The 15,290-nt window shown below is 41.6% G+C and overlaps 2 protein-coding genes and 1 long non-coding RNA gene across 3 annotated transcripts; all 3 read left to right on the top strand.

The window, feature by feature from the left end:
• Positions 1 to 497: 497 nt before the first annotated feature.
• Positions 498 to 976, top strand: LOC130137566 (uncharacterized). The gene is made up of 2 exons (XR_008815975.1): positions 498 to 602; positions 700 to 976. It is a non-coding gene; the product is annotated as an uncharacterized LOC130137566 (long non-coding RNA).
• A 1,716-nt stretch (positions 977 to 2,692) lies between these two features.
• Positions 2,693 to 6,050, top strand: LOC115680981 (uncharacterized). Its single transcript, XM_030604820.2, has 4 exons — positions 2,693 to 2,956; positions 3,507 to 3,624; positions 3,719 to 3,926; positions 5,590 to 6,050. The coding sequence occupies exons 1-4, from the start codon at positions 2,805 to 2,807 to the stop codon at positions 5,616 to 5,618; spliced, it is 507 nt and encodes a 168-aa protein (XP_030460680.1). The 5' UTR covers positions 2,693 to 2,804; the 3' UTR covers positions 5,619 to 6,050.
• A 3,205-nt stretch (positions 6,051 to 9,255) lies between these two features.
• On the top strand, positions 9,256 to 14,203 carry LOC115681018 (uncharacterized). The gene is made up of 5 exons (XM_056309254.1): positions 9,256 to 11,082; positions 11,176 to 11,227; positions 12,230 to 12,808; positions 13,838 to 14,009; positions 14,042 to 14,203. The coding sequence occupies exons 1-4, from the start codon at positions 9,583 to 9,585 to the stop codon at positions 13,894 to 13,896; spliced, it is 2,190 nt and encodes a 729-aa protein (XP_056165229.1). The 5' UTR covers positions 9,256 to 9,582; the 3' UTR covers positions 13,897 to 14,009; positions 14,042 to 14,203.
• The last annotated feature ends 1,087 nt before the right edge of the window (positions 14,204 to 15,290 follow it).

Raw genomic sequence — 15,290 nt, 5'->3', positions numbered from 1 at the left:
CATTTTAAAAAATTTATAGCATTCAAGTCATCAATTGAAAAGTTATATGCACTCAAGTGATTAGAAAAAAGTTATAGCCTCAAGTGGGCGCCGCACATAAATTATAGAATTCAAGTGATCGAAAAAATGCTTTTCCTTAAGTATTATAATCAGTAACACATTGCCATGTGAAGCGTCATGAACTATAGCAATCACCTTTCTCCAGAACTAAGAACTAATGACAAGTAATCCCGTAAGCTATATAGGAAATCTCATTATTATAGAAACGATCAGGTTGACATTATGTATATACCCCATAATTTCTGAATGACATAGCAAAATCATTGATGACCTAACTATATCAATGGAGCTCTTCCCAAAAGAAGGATTTGCTTCCTTGCATGCAATGACCCCAATAAAGAAACATTAACATGTCATTTCCGTTCTTGATTTGCCAAATCAAAATACTCATGTCATGTATATATAGATTCCCTCTCTCTATTCTGTCACAAAGCAATCAGAGTAATACAGTCCAGAAAGAATCGGCTGCATCCATACAAGAGAAATGAAAAGAGCTTCTCTCTCTTTGGCTTTCTTGGTGACCCTCGTGCTCTTATCATCATGTAAGCCTGTCTCATGAAACGTGCCTCTTCTTGTTTTTATATTTTTTTCAATCACGAGAAGGAAATAGTTTTCATGCTGAACTATGTATACACATAGGCTTGATGCTTGCGACAAAAGCAAGAGATTTGACAGAAATAAAGGCAGGCGTATGCCAATCAGCGGCAGAGTGCTTTAGATTGTGCGATGGATGCCTCGGAAACAAGTGCATCGAAGGCCGGTGCATCTGCGGCTGCATGGCGGATTAAGGGCTAAAGCGAGGATGAAACTGCCCTCGGGAATTAGAAGCAAAATGCTTGCTGAATTTACTTGTTTTGTTTGCTTAGTATTTGCTTCAATAAAGGTGGTAATAGCTTGATTATATCTTCAACAACAATCGAATTGGCTTCTATATTGTGTTTTGAGTCCTCCTATTATTTGTGCACACGCCCTAATTTCTTTTACCGTTAATCATGTGTCTTGGACCTATCAAAATGGGTTATAAATCTATATATGATCCGAACTTGTTGGAAAAGGTTATATATGAGTCATTTCAAATTTGAAGATCCTAACTATATTGGATTCAATAATTTAAAGTCTTACATAAATAGGTTTAAATAGTTTCTGAAATGAACTAATTTTCAACCCACTGCGGCTCAGACTCTCTTCTTTCTCAGTCTCTCACCCTCTTCACTCTCTCTTCGCTCGAGATTCATTGCTTTATGTTCCTCGAACCAAGCTTCGAATACCTCTGGTTCGCGCCTCAGCCCCTTGTTCGACGCTTCAAGTTCTTCAATCCGCTTCACCGATTTGGCAATCTCTGTGATCTTGGAGTAGATCACGCCCTTGAGCACCGGGACAAGGGACGCTATCTATCGTACAACCTCGTGCTCGAGGAGTGACTAGGCTCATGGAGGTCCTTGACGAAGCAAAGGAGCTCGGATATGTCCAGCGGGTGGGGCTGGACCTGGGTGAAGGAGCGCGGGAAATAGGCGCGGATTTGTCTCCAACTACAGCCGACACAAAGGCAAACGGACCCAGAAAAATAGAGTATCGTATCAGTACCTCCAGAGACACAGCAACAAGGACAAAACGTAAAAAGTAGAAGGAAAAGCGCAAAACCGGAAGCAGCTTCGAACAGAAGCGATATCAGTTTCAGCGCTTACATGCACCGATTAATGGCAGAGGAGGGGAATGGTTTTAGGCCATTTAGGAGGAGGGCTTGTTCATCATTTAAGTTGCAATCTCTACAACACACCGTCTCCTTCACCCATATAAAGAGAGACTCTCTCTCTCTCTCTAGCTTTCTCTCTCTACAACCTCACATGCACGGAGCAAGAGTTTAAAAACAAAGAGCTATGTGGTTAGGTTTGGGTAGGATCTGGATGGGCTGGGTATGTGTCATATAAATTGTCAGAAAATATATAAGTCAATGTGAGTTAAATGGTTGAATTTGGGCGGAACCCATCCAAACCCATCCATTTGCCACCTCTAGTCGTATTGAAGTTACCTTATCCGAATATAGCAAACATGTATCTCTCTATTAAAATGACGAGTTTCTTCAATGCGGGATCGAATCAATTAATATCGAAAATTCAAGAATTATTGAATTAAAATCGATCGGAGTCTCTATTAAATCAATGAAATAGGTTTTTTCTTTTTTTTTTTGTCAAACAGTGAAATAGGGTTTAGCATGTGAACATTAATTTTAGGGATAAGTGCACTGAAAGTCCTAAAACTTGTCATGAAAGTATAATTGAATCCTAAAACTTTGAAAAAATGCAATCGAGCCCTAAAAAACTTTCAAAAAGTGCAATCAAGTCCTAAACAACTTATCACAAAAGTGCAATTGAGTCCTAAAACTTTTCAAAAGTGCAGTCAAGTCCTAAAACTTGCCAAATTGATCTAATCAAGTCCTTCAGCAATAAATTTTAGAACTCGATTACACTTTCTGAAAATCTTAGGACTCAATTGTGCTTTCATCACAAGTTTTATGACTTCGAATGCACTTAACTCTTAAAATTTACGTCGGTAAATATGTTGCCTCTTTTGGGTGGAAGGTAAATACGTTAATAAAGTAAAGAAAATGTTATAACTCCAACCTCTACGAGCCCAGCCCAAAGACTAAACTTCGACCCCATTGAAGACGAAGAAGCTCGTCGTCGTCTTCGACCCTTCGTCTTCCCCAGCGCGCAGCGAGAGAGAGAGAGAGAGAGAGAGAGAGGATGGGGCGGGAGGTTTCAGAGAGCTGCATAGACAGCCTCCTGACCGAAATGGTGTCTTCCTACTGCAATCGCTTTTACGCCGACAAGCCCGAGCTCGCCGCTCGCAGGATCGAGGCCATCGGCTATCAGGTCGGCCATCAGCTCTCCGAAAGGTGCGGTCTTGATCGGTTCCTCCCTTTCCCCCGCTGATTGGTTCAACTGGGTCGTCGAGTTTGACCTCCGATCCTGAGTTTTTTTGAAACCCTTTCTGATCGTTCCTCGTAATTCCTATCGCAGTGTGTTAGCTTACCCTGTTCGCGATGCGTTGATGTGTCCGTGTGCTGATTTGTGGTTTCCTTCTGGCTCTGTGTGCTCAAGCTGATGATGTGTTGAGATTCATCGTGAGATCGAGTGTCGAAAGCCGCATTTTCTTTCTGGGTGTCTGCTTCGGTGCGTAGGGTGCTGAATCGATTGTCAGTGAATTGGTGTTTTTGTCGTGATTCTGCAATTTGAGGCCTTAGATCTGGGCACTTGAGTGAGGATTCGGTGTTCTCGTTGATGGTTTAGTTGTATGAGAAAAGGAGGTGGTTCCTGAGTTAGTATTAATTTGCTCGAAGTTTGTGTTGGGTAGTGTGGATTTGACAGCTGATCTCTCGCCATGTGCTGAGTACTTGCGTTTCTTGCTGGAAATGTGGCTTAAGTGGTTGTACTTCTGGCTAATAGGTACACCATGGAGCGACCTCGTTTCAGTGATCATTTGGAAGCAATCAAGTTCATATGCAAGGACTTTTGGTCGGAGGTTTTCAAGAAACAGATCGATAATTTGAAGACTAATCATAGAGTATTGGAACTTTCTGAATCCCTTACTCGCACTGTATCTCATGGATAGTGTTGTTTGTTGAATATCAATGGCTTATATCATGTTTGTCTTGTAGGGTACATTTGTGCTGCAAGATAATCGTTTCCGTTGGCTTTCTCGCATGTCCGTCGAGCCAACACTTGAAACGGGTCAAGAGGGTGACAACAAGGCAACAGAAGCAATGAGCATGCATCTCTATTTCCCTTGTGGAATCATAAGAGGGGCTCTTTCAAACTTGGGGATTCCTTGTGCTGTTTCAGCGGATATTTCCAATCTCCCTGCATGTAAGTAGTCAACTTTATCTAACGTTATTAACATTCTTTCAGTAAGGTACATGTTTGGTGCCTTTCTTTCTCTCTTTCTGTTGGCCTTTTTTCAGCATATGCATTTCTTGTCTGTTGGCCAACTGCATAAACCCCGTGATCCTCTCTTAGCTTCCTTTAGGGTCAGTTACAAATCTGTTGAACCATTGGCTTGACTTCAAATAACTGCTCAAAGTTGGTTGTTGACTTTGATAACTAAGGTGAAGTTGAGCCAACGGCGGGACTCGATATCTAACTCTAGCATCACCGCTGTGTTGTTTTTCATGAGTTAGTTTCCCCGCTACTCCTCTAGTCGATATGTCATTCTACTGGGGTTCTTTAAACTTCCATGCACTAAAGTAAAAACTCTGATCTTAACTTGGACCTTATTGGGAAAATGGATCACTATCTCTACATGGACTTGTTTGACATGATGCTGACATAGAAACTCTGGTGGGTTCCTTGTATATTCATGAATCTGTCAGACATGTTTTTTTTTGCTACAATTAGATAGCTTCCTAATTATTATTTCTATCCTTTGCAGTGGTGTTGTAGTTTAGTGGTCATTCTGCATATCAGGTTCTTATTACTAAATTTCATTTTCCAGTATTTTGCGGCATTCTTTACCAAATTGCAGTATATGCTCTCCAAAAAACATCCTAAAGGTTGAATCTTTTCTCTTTCCCTGCAGTATCTGTAAGCAAGACCTATCAAAAAGTTTATTTAGTTCTTCCCAGTTTTCTCTCAGCTCTTCCTTACTGTGCCGCAGTATAAACAATGTTCTTTAAGGACTTGCTAGTTTCCATGAGAATCTGCAGGAGATAATTTGATGCTTAGAAATACTGATCTCCAACTCCTGTAGAAACTTTTACGACCTAATATGATACATTGGTATCATACAATGACTTTATCTGGGAGTTCCTGATAACACCCACTGACACTCAAAAACAGAAATTAGCAAGCTTGTGATGTATGAATTTTCTTTACTTTGTGGTCAGATGAATTTATTATCTGTGTAAACCCTTCTGTTCTGCATCAGTGTCTTTATATTATGTGGGAGCAGTTACCTTTCAAGTGCAATCATATACAACATTTGTTTGATGTGCAGGCCTTTGGATATTCTTTCTGGGTGAAAGATGATGCATGCAGTTAGCTATTAGCCGCCTAGATCACATATGATTTTAGTTTTGTTTGACTCAGTCTATGTCAAAAAAAAAAAAAAGAACATAAATGATTAATGAAAGTTGAGACTAGTCGCAACAGGCAGTTGGAAGTACCTTAAGAGTTTTAGTCAGGAAAATGTTGAATAAAACTATGAATTTATTGAAGGTTGCTTCCACAGTAATACCACTGGCATTTTATGGTAATAAGGACCATGAGATGCTGACCTTGAATATGTTGATGGCAGAGCTAAGAAATAGCATTTCTTGCGTTCTCTAGTCTATCTGGACCTTTCTTTTAATCCTATGTATACTAGGATCATATTTATTTTGCTTTCCATTATCCAGCTTCCCAATTTTGTGGTTTGTTGTTTGTCATTTTATTTAAATATGTTATTTGAGGTGTTATGCTATATTTGCTGCACTGGGATCTGCTATCACTTGGTGTAATGCTCACCTGTTCTACTCTTCATATGAATAAACAGGCTCATTTGTTGTTCGCATAAAGGCCTGATGAGCACTTCAGGACAGAGTGATTGAGATTAAGCTCTCTTCCCTAGCCTTTGTTTTTTGGTGACATTGAACATGGTAAGCGATTTGTGGAAATCAAGGCAAGATTTGAAGGACTTACTGAACCTGAATCATGTTGGTCCAAGCTGATTCATGAGAGACTAGTCACATAAAGAGAACGTTTGTTGGTTGCAAGTTTCAGGGTAAGTATCCTGGATACTCCCTTTCCTGTAGTGTGATAAATTTTTTTAACCATCTCTTAGGACTTGTCGAGAATTGTACATTGTAACTTGAATTCTGTCAGGCAGATCTCATGCTTTCTGTATTGCATTTGATTTTAAGGGATAAGGAAATATGGTGTAGTTCTCATACAGATGTCTAACTACAACTGCCATATGTATATTTGCAAGCAATTTGTTACATTTTCATGGGCCAACCTAAGTGGAAATGGATCTCCTATATAACATCCATATGGAGTCATGGAGGGTGGAAGTACTTAATTGATAAAATCCAGTCTGTAGATTGAAATTTGAATGTATTAGTACCTTAAATACATACCTGAAATAGTAATTCTATATCTGCAACCTCGACCCATGGCCGACTTAAGTTTATGGTGCATCATATTGATGGTTTTCCTTTTATTCTTTATACTGACTTGACGCACTTTTGACCCTGTAGGATTTGTAGATTATAAAGCTTTACTTAGGTTTAAGGTATGCGTATAAGTATTCTTAAAGAGCAGGGGTACTTGTCAAGTATAATTTATTTGAAATAATTTAATTTTCAAGGTATTGATCGTGCATATTACGAAGGCAATCGTTGCCCTAGAGACTATAGAATTTCCTTAATTGTTTGCCTAACATGTACTTTTGAATTTGTGGTACCCTTTTAAAATCTTTAGATATTTTGCAGAAGTCATTATGTAAATCGTATGCGTAGTATCCGATTGTGTACACGCCTTATTTTCATGATAGGTGCCATGTAGCATACATAGTAAGTTGCGTCTTGCGCTGCCCTGAACTGATCAAATACGGCAGCTGCGCCAAAGGATTTGTGGGGCAATAATGAGTTTCGCATATGCATTACTTGACCATGTAAGTTGAAGAAATCCACTTCCCTGATATTTTTGTATGTCTGCGTTTTATGGTAGCTCGCTTCTACTCATATCTTTGGACTCGGGAATGCCTTATATGCTCTTAGTCTTATTAGTTTATTGGCGGATCATAAGAAAATTCCTCGTGTGGGTTCAGAAGACCAAGTATTTACACCACCGGATTTATAGACTAATGTGAGTTTAACTGAGGGTCACATGTCGATCTGCTAAACTTGAGACAGTATCCTATGTGCTTCATTGATAGCCTTTGCTCTTTAACAAGATTATTACGTGATGTTTGCGCAAAAAGAGTAGAGAATCTAAGATAAAGCATTAGAGATAGAGAAAGAAGGCAGTCACAAGTCCAAAGTTGGCTATTCTTCTGGCTTTAGAGCCTCTTCATCAGGAATTCGAGCTCCATCTTACCCTTCATCCAGAGTTTCTTCCGACATTGGCCTAAGATGTACAACCAACCGTGCATGAAGATGTCGATGTTCACCTCCCTACGGATCACTCTTGCTGGATTCTCTCTCCATGCTTTTCGTCAACGCTAACTTCCCTCGAGGAAGTTTTGCTCTTCGGGTTTCATATCACGGACTCAGCATTCTGGCCTGACCCAAATAAACTGGCTCGTCCGGACCGATTGGACTGATGGTATAATATCTAGAAGCGACAACACACCTATCAAGAGGCTCTCTCTTGAATTCTTTTGTCCTTCATGATGTGCATTAAACCGATAGGAAATTCAAGCAACAGGCCGCCGGGTAGCACGACCCCAAGCAAGAGGATGCCGGGAGCATCGAACAACTTGCGACGCATTTCGGGCACGATGAGTTTCGCCTGCGCCCTCGATTCGATGCCCTCGTGTCAACGACTTGTGAATGCTACCCCGATTGCCTTCCGTCTCGTGCGACACATGAGAAAAAGGCCGAAGTTTTACATCAGAAAGAAAGCAGAAGTTCCACCCAAAAAAAAATCCTCAAATTGGGGCGAATTCTTCCATCAAGACATAGTTTGCCACGTCATTTCTTTTTCATCCATTGGGCGAGAGAAAATATCCACGTCACCCATTTTCTGCGACAAGCGTATTTAGTCCTTGCCTATGCGCATTCCTCATTGCATCGTGCACGCCTTTCTCACTCCGCACGTGACAGTCCGACAAAGCCAAGGCTTCCTTGGTCCGTCACGTAACACTCGGCACTCGCAAAACCCACCTGAAACAGCGACTAGAGGTGTGCAAAATGGATTACTCAAATCGGTAGGGGTGTGCAATCGGACCGGGTTTACCCGGAAACCGGACCGACCTAGCCGAAAAACAGGTCTGGGAACCGGTACTAATAAGAACCGGTCCGGGAACTGGTTCCATTTTTTGGGAACCGGTTATAACTGGTCCGGTTTCCAATTCCAAGTAAAAATCGACCCGGACCTGTTTTAGAACCGGTTTTGAAATAATGTAAAAAAAAGTAAAAAACCTTGATCACGTTACCCTATTCGGCTACCCAGTCTGTCTCTCACGGTTTCTCTCTTCTCTCTTCGTGACCTCCTCTGTCTCTCACGGTTTCTCTCTTCGCATGCGCCTCCTCAGTCGCCGTAAGAACGCAACCCATCTCGTCACCTGCCTGCATGTTGAAGAGGGCTAGGGTTCGGTCATCTCGGCGTCCGTACCGTGTGTGTGTTTTTTCCGCCTTTTTGGCTCGCCGATCCTGTAGATCTTTGATTTTAAATCGTTTCATTACTACCTATATTATTTTGCTGGAAACAAATGAAAACAGAAAAATGAATAAATAAAAAAAGGTTCTCAGGTAGACCCTAAAACCGGACCGGAAAAACAGGGTCGGTTTCAAAACAAGGTCCAAGGAAAACAGGGTATGTTTTATGTTCCAAAAATTGAGAACCGGTTATAACAAGGTTGGTTTTAGGTTTCAAGGTGGGTTGGTTTTAGGTTCCAAGTTTGGACCAACCCACTCTGGAACCGATCACCCCTACAAATCGGGAATAGCCCGAGCTGGACCGAACCGGCCTGTTTGGTTCGGTTACTGGAAGTGTCAGTCTAGTTCACGGTTCCTAAAAGTGGAATCAGTATTCGGGCGGTTCGGGTCTTGGACCGACTACATATACTTTTTTTTGTGATTATGTGTAGCGGTATGGAGAATATAATTCTAATTTCATAATATATGTGTAGTCAGCATGGAAAACACAATTCGTCATCGCATTGGTTCGAATTGCACACTTATTTTTCTGATTATGTGTAGTCAGCATGAAGAATACAATTCTAGTTTCAAAATATATGGTATCAAGTAGAACGAAAAAAAAAAAGTGACCAGTTTCATTGGATCGAGCCGAAACCGAACCGGACCGATGGTCCCAATCCTAGGACCAATCAATCCGATTTCCGGTTTCTAATTCGAAACCGGTTCCCGATTTCACGTTGAAATTGAACCGGACCGGGAATCCATCAGCCTTTGGAGCGATTGTACTATAAGCTCTTGCGCATACCCAAAAAAGGGCGGCAAAAAATCCAAAGAGGACGGGGGCAGACGAGCGCACGCAGTCCTCTCTCCTCACGTGACAAGCTCGAAAAGGCCATTCCTTCACCCATTAGAATAACACTGTCCGGTAACGGTAGCAGTCCCCACCTGGTAACCATGCGTCATCTCCGAACTATCGTTCTCCTTCTCGTCGTTCAAACACCAACTCCAATAACACACTCGCTCTCGACGCAGCTCCCTCAAAACTGCAGGTTCGTCAGGTTCGTCCTCGATCCTCGTCGTGTGGGTTTTACGTTACGCTCCCTCGTAGAACTCTTAAGTCTGTAGGTGGGTTTGTTTGTTTTTCTACTGGGGGGGCGTGTGTGGTTTCTGGCGTCGGTGCTTCGATGGAGAAATTCTCCGGCGAGATGAAGCGGGCGGAGCTGCAGAAGCAGGCCCTTTTCAAGACGTACGAGCAAGTGCAGTCGCAGGCGTCCTCCGTCCTCTTGTTCACGCTCCAGTGGAAGGACCTGGAGGAGCGCTTCGACGGCATCCGGAGCTCGCTCGAGCGCCGCGCCGAGGAGCTCCGCGAGGGCGAGAGGTCGCTCGCGGAGCGGGAGGAGGGGCTGCGGTCGGCGCGGCGGAGGGTCGAGGAGCGCGAGGAGGAGGTGCGGAGGAAGGAGGTGGAGCTGAGGTCGGTGGAGACGCGGCTTGAGGAATGCGAGGATGAAGAGAGGAAGGAGGAGAGTGGATTGGTTCTGAAGCGAGAGGTGCTTAGCGAGTGTGACTCGCTGATCAGGGACAAGGAGAAGGAGCTGCGTTCTCTCATGCAGGCGACTGAGGAATGTCGCAGGGATTATGAATCGACGGAGGAGGAGGTGGAGAAACTGCGACATGAATTGGACTCGAAGGAGAAGAAAGTCAGGGTGGTGCAGAGTTTGCTCGAGGAAAATGCTCGGGAACTTGATGTAAAAGTGGAGGAGTTGGGTTCGGTGAAACGTTCTCTTGACGAGTGCTCTAGGGCGGTTCAAATGAAAAGGGAGGAATTGAGTGTGGTGCATCGTCGGCTCGACCACAGTTTGGAGGCTCATGAAGAGAATGAGAAGAGGCTGAGGGTTCTGGAGCGCACCATCAAAGAGCGCGATGAGGAGGTCGCCATGAAAGCCGGAGAATTGCAGTCTCTCAAAGATAAGATAAAGGACTGTCATGTTGAACTCAAATTGAAGGAGGAGGAATTCAGAGGAATTTGTAAATCCATCGAAAAGCGATCCAAGGACCTTGAATCAAAAGAGTGTCAACTCCATTCTTTGGATATACTAATCGAAGAGCACAAAGAGGAGGTCAAATCCAAAAGGAAGGAGTTTGAGGAAATCAACAGGTTGATCAATGAGCGCTTCACGGCACTTGCTTTGAAGGATAGGGAACTGGAGTCCATTGAAACGTCAATTGGGAAGCGCTCCAGGGAAATGGAGTTGAGAGAGAAGACTAGTGGCCATCCTGGGGTAATGCCGCAAAATTGGAAATGCCCATATGGACCTGCTCTAGCTTCATGTCTAAATTCTCAATCCACAATTGCTCATGATGGAAAGCAAATGCAGATGTTCATCTATCGACATTTTTGGGAGCTTAATAGAGTGTGCCATAAGTTGCTGGAGATTATTCAAACATCAGCTAATGCTGCAACGTTGGTATTAGATGCCATGGAAGGGTTTTACCCCCAAGATTCAGGAAATAGAGATGGCTTCCTAGATATTGGGATGATTAGAAGGAGTTGTATCTTCCTGTTGGAGAATTTAATACGATCCTCAGCAGAGATTAAGCCTCAGCAGAAGGAAGCTGCAATGAAACTGGCCGTTGAATGGAAAGGGAAGCTGAAATTTTCGCCATCACTGGAGCATCCTTTGGAGGTCTTGGGTTTTTTGAAGCTTTTAGAGGCATATAAGCTAGCTTCTTCCTTCAATGCAAATGAAATTCACGATCTTGTCAATTCTATGTCACAGTTTCAAATAGCACAGGAATTGCAGGTCCTTAGTTCTTCAGCAGTGCTGCCTGGTAAGCAGAGACACAGCTATTGACCTTTTTTTTTTAGTGAAGCTATTGACTTGAAATGTTGAATCTGGTTGCCAGTTTCTTTATTATATTATGCCTGGTTTTGCAATTTTATTCATGCCACTTTAATGTTTGTCTCTTTATGCAAACAAAGTCTTTAAACGTGGTGAGGGCTCTATATGTTGACTTGTGAGAGATGAGGTAATCCCATGTTTTTTTCCGTTTATACATTGCAGATACTTCACCGATTATTGTTTGATCCAATGAAAAATCTTGGGGATGCTAATGACTACTTTCTGCTTTAGGTTCAACCTTTCACCAAATCAAATTTAATATCATTGACTGTAGTCTTGTTTATGTTATATTTTGTAAATTTTAAATATCCGATCTGCAAATTAATACAAATTCCCTTTTAAATTTATAATTCAATTTCACCTTTGAAATCATTCACCCTTTTGACTAAAGAGCACAAAAAAAATTTATGTATCTGATAATTTGCTGGGTGTTCTAACTCATGTATAATTTGATCAAACTAAGCTTGTCTCATTTGGAATATATTCCAAAGTTGACAAAATAGATCCATTAAGTTACCTCTTTAACCCCTTCTTTTCTATCTTTTAGATTGAAATGCCAAATCAATTTATATGAGTTCAGACATTATGCTCAGGAGATATATATATATATATATATATATATATATATATATATATATATATTGCTTCTTCGAAGGTTACATCCAGTAGGTCAAGCTCTATGGTTGGAGCTCACAAACATTTCTCCGAAGATATTTAACTGGGAAGCTGAAACTTTTTGACTTGCTTTGATGATGCTTGCTGTGCATTTGAGAATTGAGATCAATTATGTCCTCTCTTTCAATGTTGGACTTACCTTAGGTTAAGATTTTCATCTCGTGGTCATTTCGAAGTCCTCATGGCAAACCACGTTTTGTGCTGTCATCTTGATAAAGGCGGTTCGGATTCTTAATTGCTGACTTGTGTTTGACAGGTTCTTTTGGATCTATTCAACATTGGCAAAAAAAGACCGAGGAACCAGAAAATTTTGCTGTGCACAATGCAGACGATTCTTCTGTTGTTAATCCACCACTACCAACTGTCTCAGTGAGAAAAGACTTGCAGCATTTTCAAACCGAGCTTTTGAGTGAGATTACTATGATATGTGAACAAATCTCACATAAATTGCAAAACTCATCTGACCCTGCAAAACTTGTTCTTGATGTTTTTGCGGGGTCTTATACTCAATACTCAGACAGTAAGGATATGAATTTGGAGACAGACGTTTTGAGGAGTCAAATTGTTCTGTTAGAGCAGCTAGTGAGAATTCCCCCTTTAATAACTGATGAGGTTCAAGAAGGAGCAATGAAGCTGGCGAGAGAATGGAAAGTGAAACTGTCAGATAAACCCAAGAGCGGTCTGGAGGTTTTGGCATTTCAGCATTTCTTGGCAGCATACAATTTGGTTTCTTTGTTAAATGAGAGTGAGATTCTAAAACTAGCGGAAATTGTTTCACCGAACAATGACGCTCCTCTGTTGGACCAGAGCCTTGGTCTTGTCAATGAGATTACAGGTAAATGTTCTGAGTATCAATTTTTTCTCTCTGACTCTAAATTGCAACTCTTTCCTTTATTGGCTTTTGAAGAGAAATGGTGATGCTACGGTTTTGGCATGTGCTTGCTTACAAGATGATGACAACCCAGAACCTTCACAGATATGGACCTTGTCATTGAGATCATATTATGTTGCTCTTTGCTTGCGATTTATGTTAACCAATCTATTTGTTTGTTGTGTGCAATATATTTGTCATGCATCCAAACGTTTGCTGCATAGTGAAGAGATGGATCATTGGGGAAAATGGGTCAATAATGGTCAACTCTACCCATCTAAAATAGTTGGTTTATAACTTGGATCCATATGGCCTGAAATCGAACCTGACGCTATGTGCCTTGCACGATTGTCGCACAGCTGAAGATCTCTAAGATTTTTGAACTCAATTTTCCATGTGGATTTAGAATATTAGTTTAGTTTGAAAAAGGTTTAATGTAGAGAGACCTTGCTCTGTGGAATGTATACATGTATTGCTATCATAGACTCACCATTCCCTTTTATCCTGTTGCTTTCTTCTATGTACTGAAAATGTTGTGAATATCACGTGACCTTATTTTAACAGGCCATATAGATAATTTGCTGGCGCATGGCAATATAAGATGTACATATGATCATCCTGGAAGTGGTACATTCTATTTCAGATAGCCAAATAGCAGTTTTACTGTTTTCCGTTGTGGTGCTGTTGTTGCATTGGATAAGAGCATGGGATATTGAAACCCGTTGATAGGACCCAATCTTCACTTTAAGTCTAGCTGTTTGCTCTTAGCATGTTCTGATGTTATATTGTAGATAGTCTGCTTTTTCAAGGTGGGTTGCTCTCTCGAGCGCTGCAAACTTCGAGATCATTGAGCCTGTAGAAAATCATGTTGGAACATTCATATGTTTGCTGGGTGATGCATAGTGTTTCTTGATGGCCTGGGGATAACAAGCAAGCCCTGTTTTACTATCCCCTGAACCTTCTTGCGTAATTTTTTTTATTAATGTATTTCAGCGCACCAGCTAGCGTACCTGCTTCTCTCTCCAGAGTCCATCAGCAACCGCCCAGATTGAAGAAGCGTTCCTCTGGGGACCCAGCAATTGATGTGCAATCCCAAGCCCATGCAGGTAAGTGTAAATACAAGATGAACAATCAGGGACGTCCCATGTAATCCTCTTTAGGACTAAGGTATTCTCTTCTGAAAGTAGGCCGGAGCTATTTCTGTGGCTAACTCATACACCTGGCATTGCCAGACAAATCTTATATAATTTCCAAACCTGAGCTTATTGTTCAAATCCTTGAAGAACTTGACACAATGTTTATTGCGATGGCCTGCTTCAATCTAAACACACTTTATCAATCAATTTACTATTTAAATGATGGGGCCGTGCACTATGGTTCGACGCGCAGTGAATTATGTGTAAGTCCAAGCTATTGACCTTAAGAAGAAAAGTAAGTAAAGGAGTCGATTTCAGACGTGCTTGTACCATTAGAATTCAATGAAAAGTTTATCTGTATCCGACCCGTAATCACGACTTTTGGACCCCGTGGATCTCGCATAAACCCCACGTGATAAATCCATTGTCACATGGACCCTATGCAAGTAAGTACTCTTTCGAAGCTGGGTTGGAATTTTGGATCATCCCATGATATTATGCGAGAGGAATGGAATATAATCTCTATCTGCACATATAGGAAGGCCTGTAAAGAAGTACCGACGATGAGATCAGCGCAGCATCCTCTCCTTGATCATATTCCTATCCGAAGTGAAAAGCCACATGTGATTTGCAGAAGTATAATTGCCTTTCATTTTCATTGGCCCAGAAGAAAGAGATCAGTAATTTACAATTATCCTAGTCATGGTACAGAAAGTTTAGACTCGAATAAGAACTTTCTGAGCTCTTGAATGTACCATGTCTCGACAACCCTTGCTGCCATCAGAAATGAGGAAAAATGGGACATCATTTCAAAAACACATCATTTGCAATGCATTGATGTCATATGCTATTTTGGGCGAGTTTGGCAACGCTTCAGCTCTAGGACTTTGCATTTAAGTAAAGGAAAATTGACTCAAAGAATTTTCAAGAAAAATAACTAGTGTTTGGTAAACACCTTGTAGAATACTTTATTTCAAAGCAATATTTAATAATTTTTAAAAAAGAGAGCGGAGGAATTTGCAGTTGCAAATGAAAGTTGGGCCGGGCAGCATGGCAATAGCATCTGTGATGACGTCGTGCGACCCTAGGTGACATGTTCCCAATGTTGCACAACCCCAGGTGGCGCAATGTTGGGGCTGCACGACTAGGCCACTTGACACAGGTGACATAGAATTCACTTGAGGCCCTAGAGCCGATGCCGGCGTCGAGGACCTGGGCAATGTGACGCGAGCGAGACAAATCTTATATGATTTCCAAACCTGAGCTTATTACTCAAATCGTTGAAGAACTCGACCCAATCTTTAATGCTT

This window comes from Syzygium oleosum, unplaced genomic scaffold, assembly GCF_021117445.2.
Source record: "Syzygium oleosum isolate NSW1041296 unplaced genomic scaffold, Sole_v2.1 Sole_v2.03, whole genome shotgun sequence".
NCBI lineage: Eukaryota > Viridiplantae > Streptophyta > Magnoliopsida > Myrtales > Myrtaceae > Syzygium > Syzygium oleosum.
The sequence above is the reverse complement of the archived record's forward strand: the minus strand, read 5'-3'. Positions and strand labels throughout refer to the sequence as shown.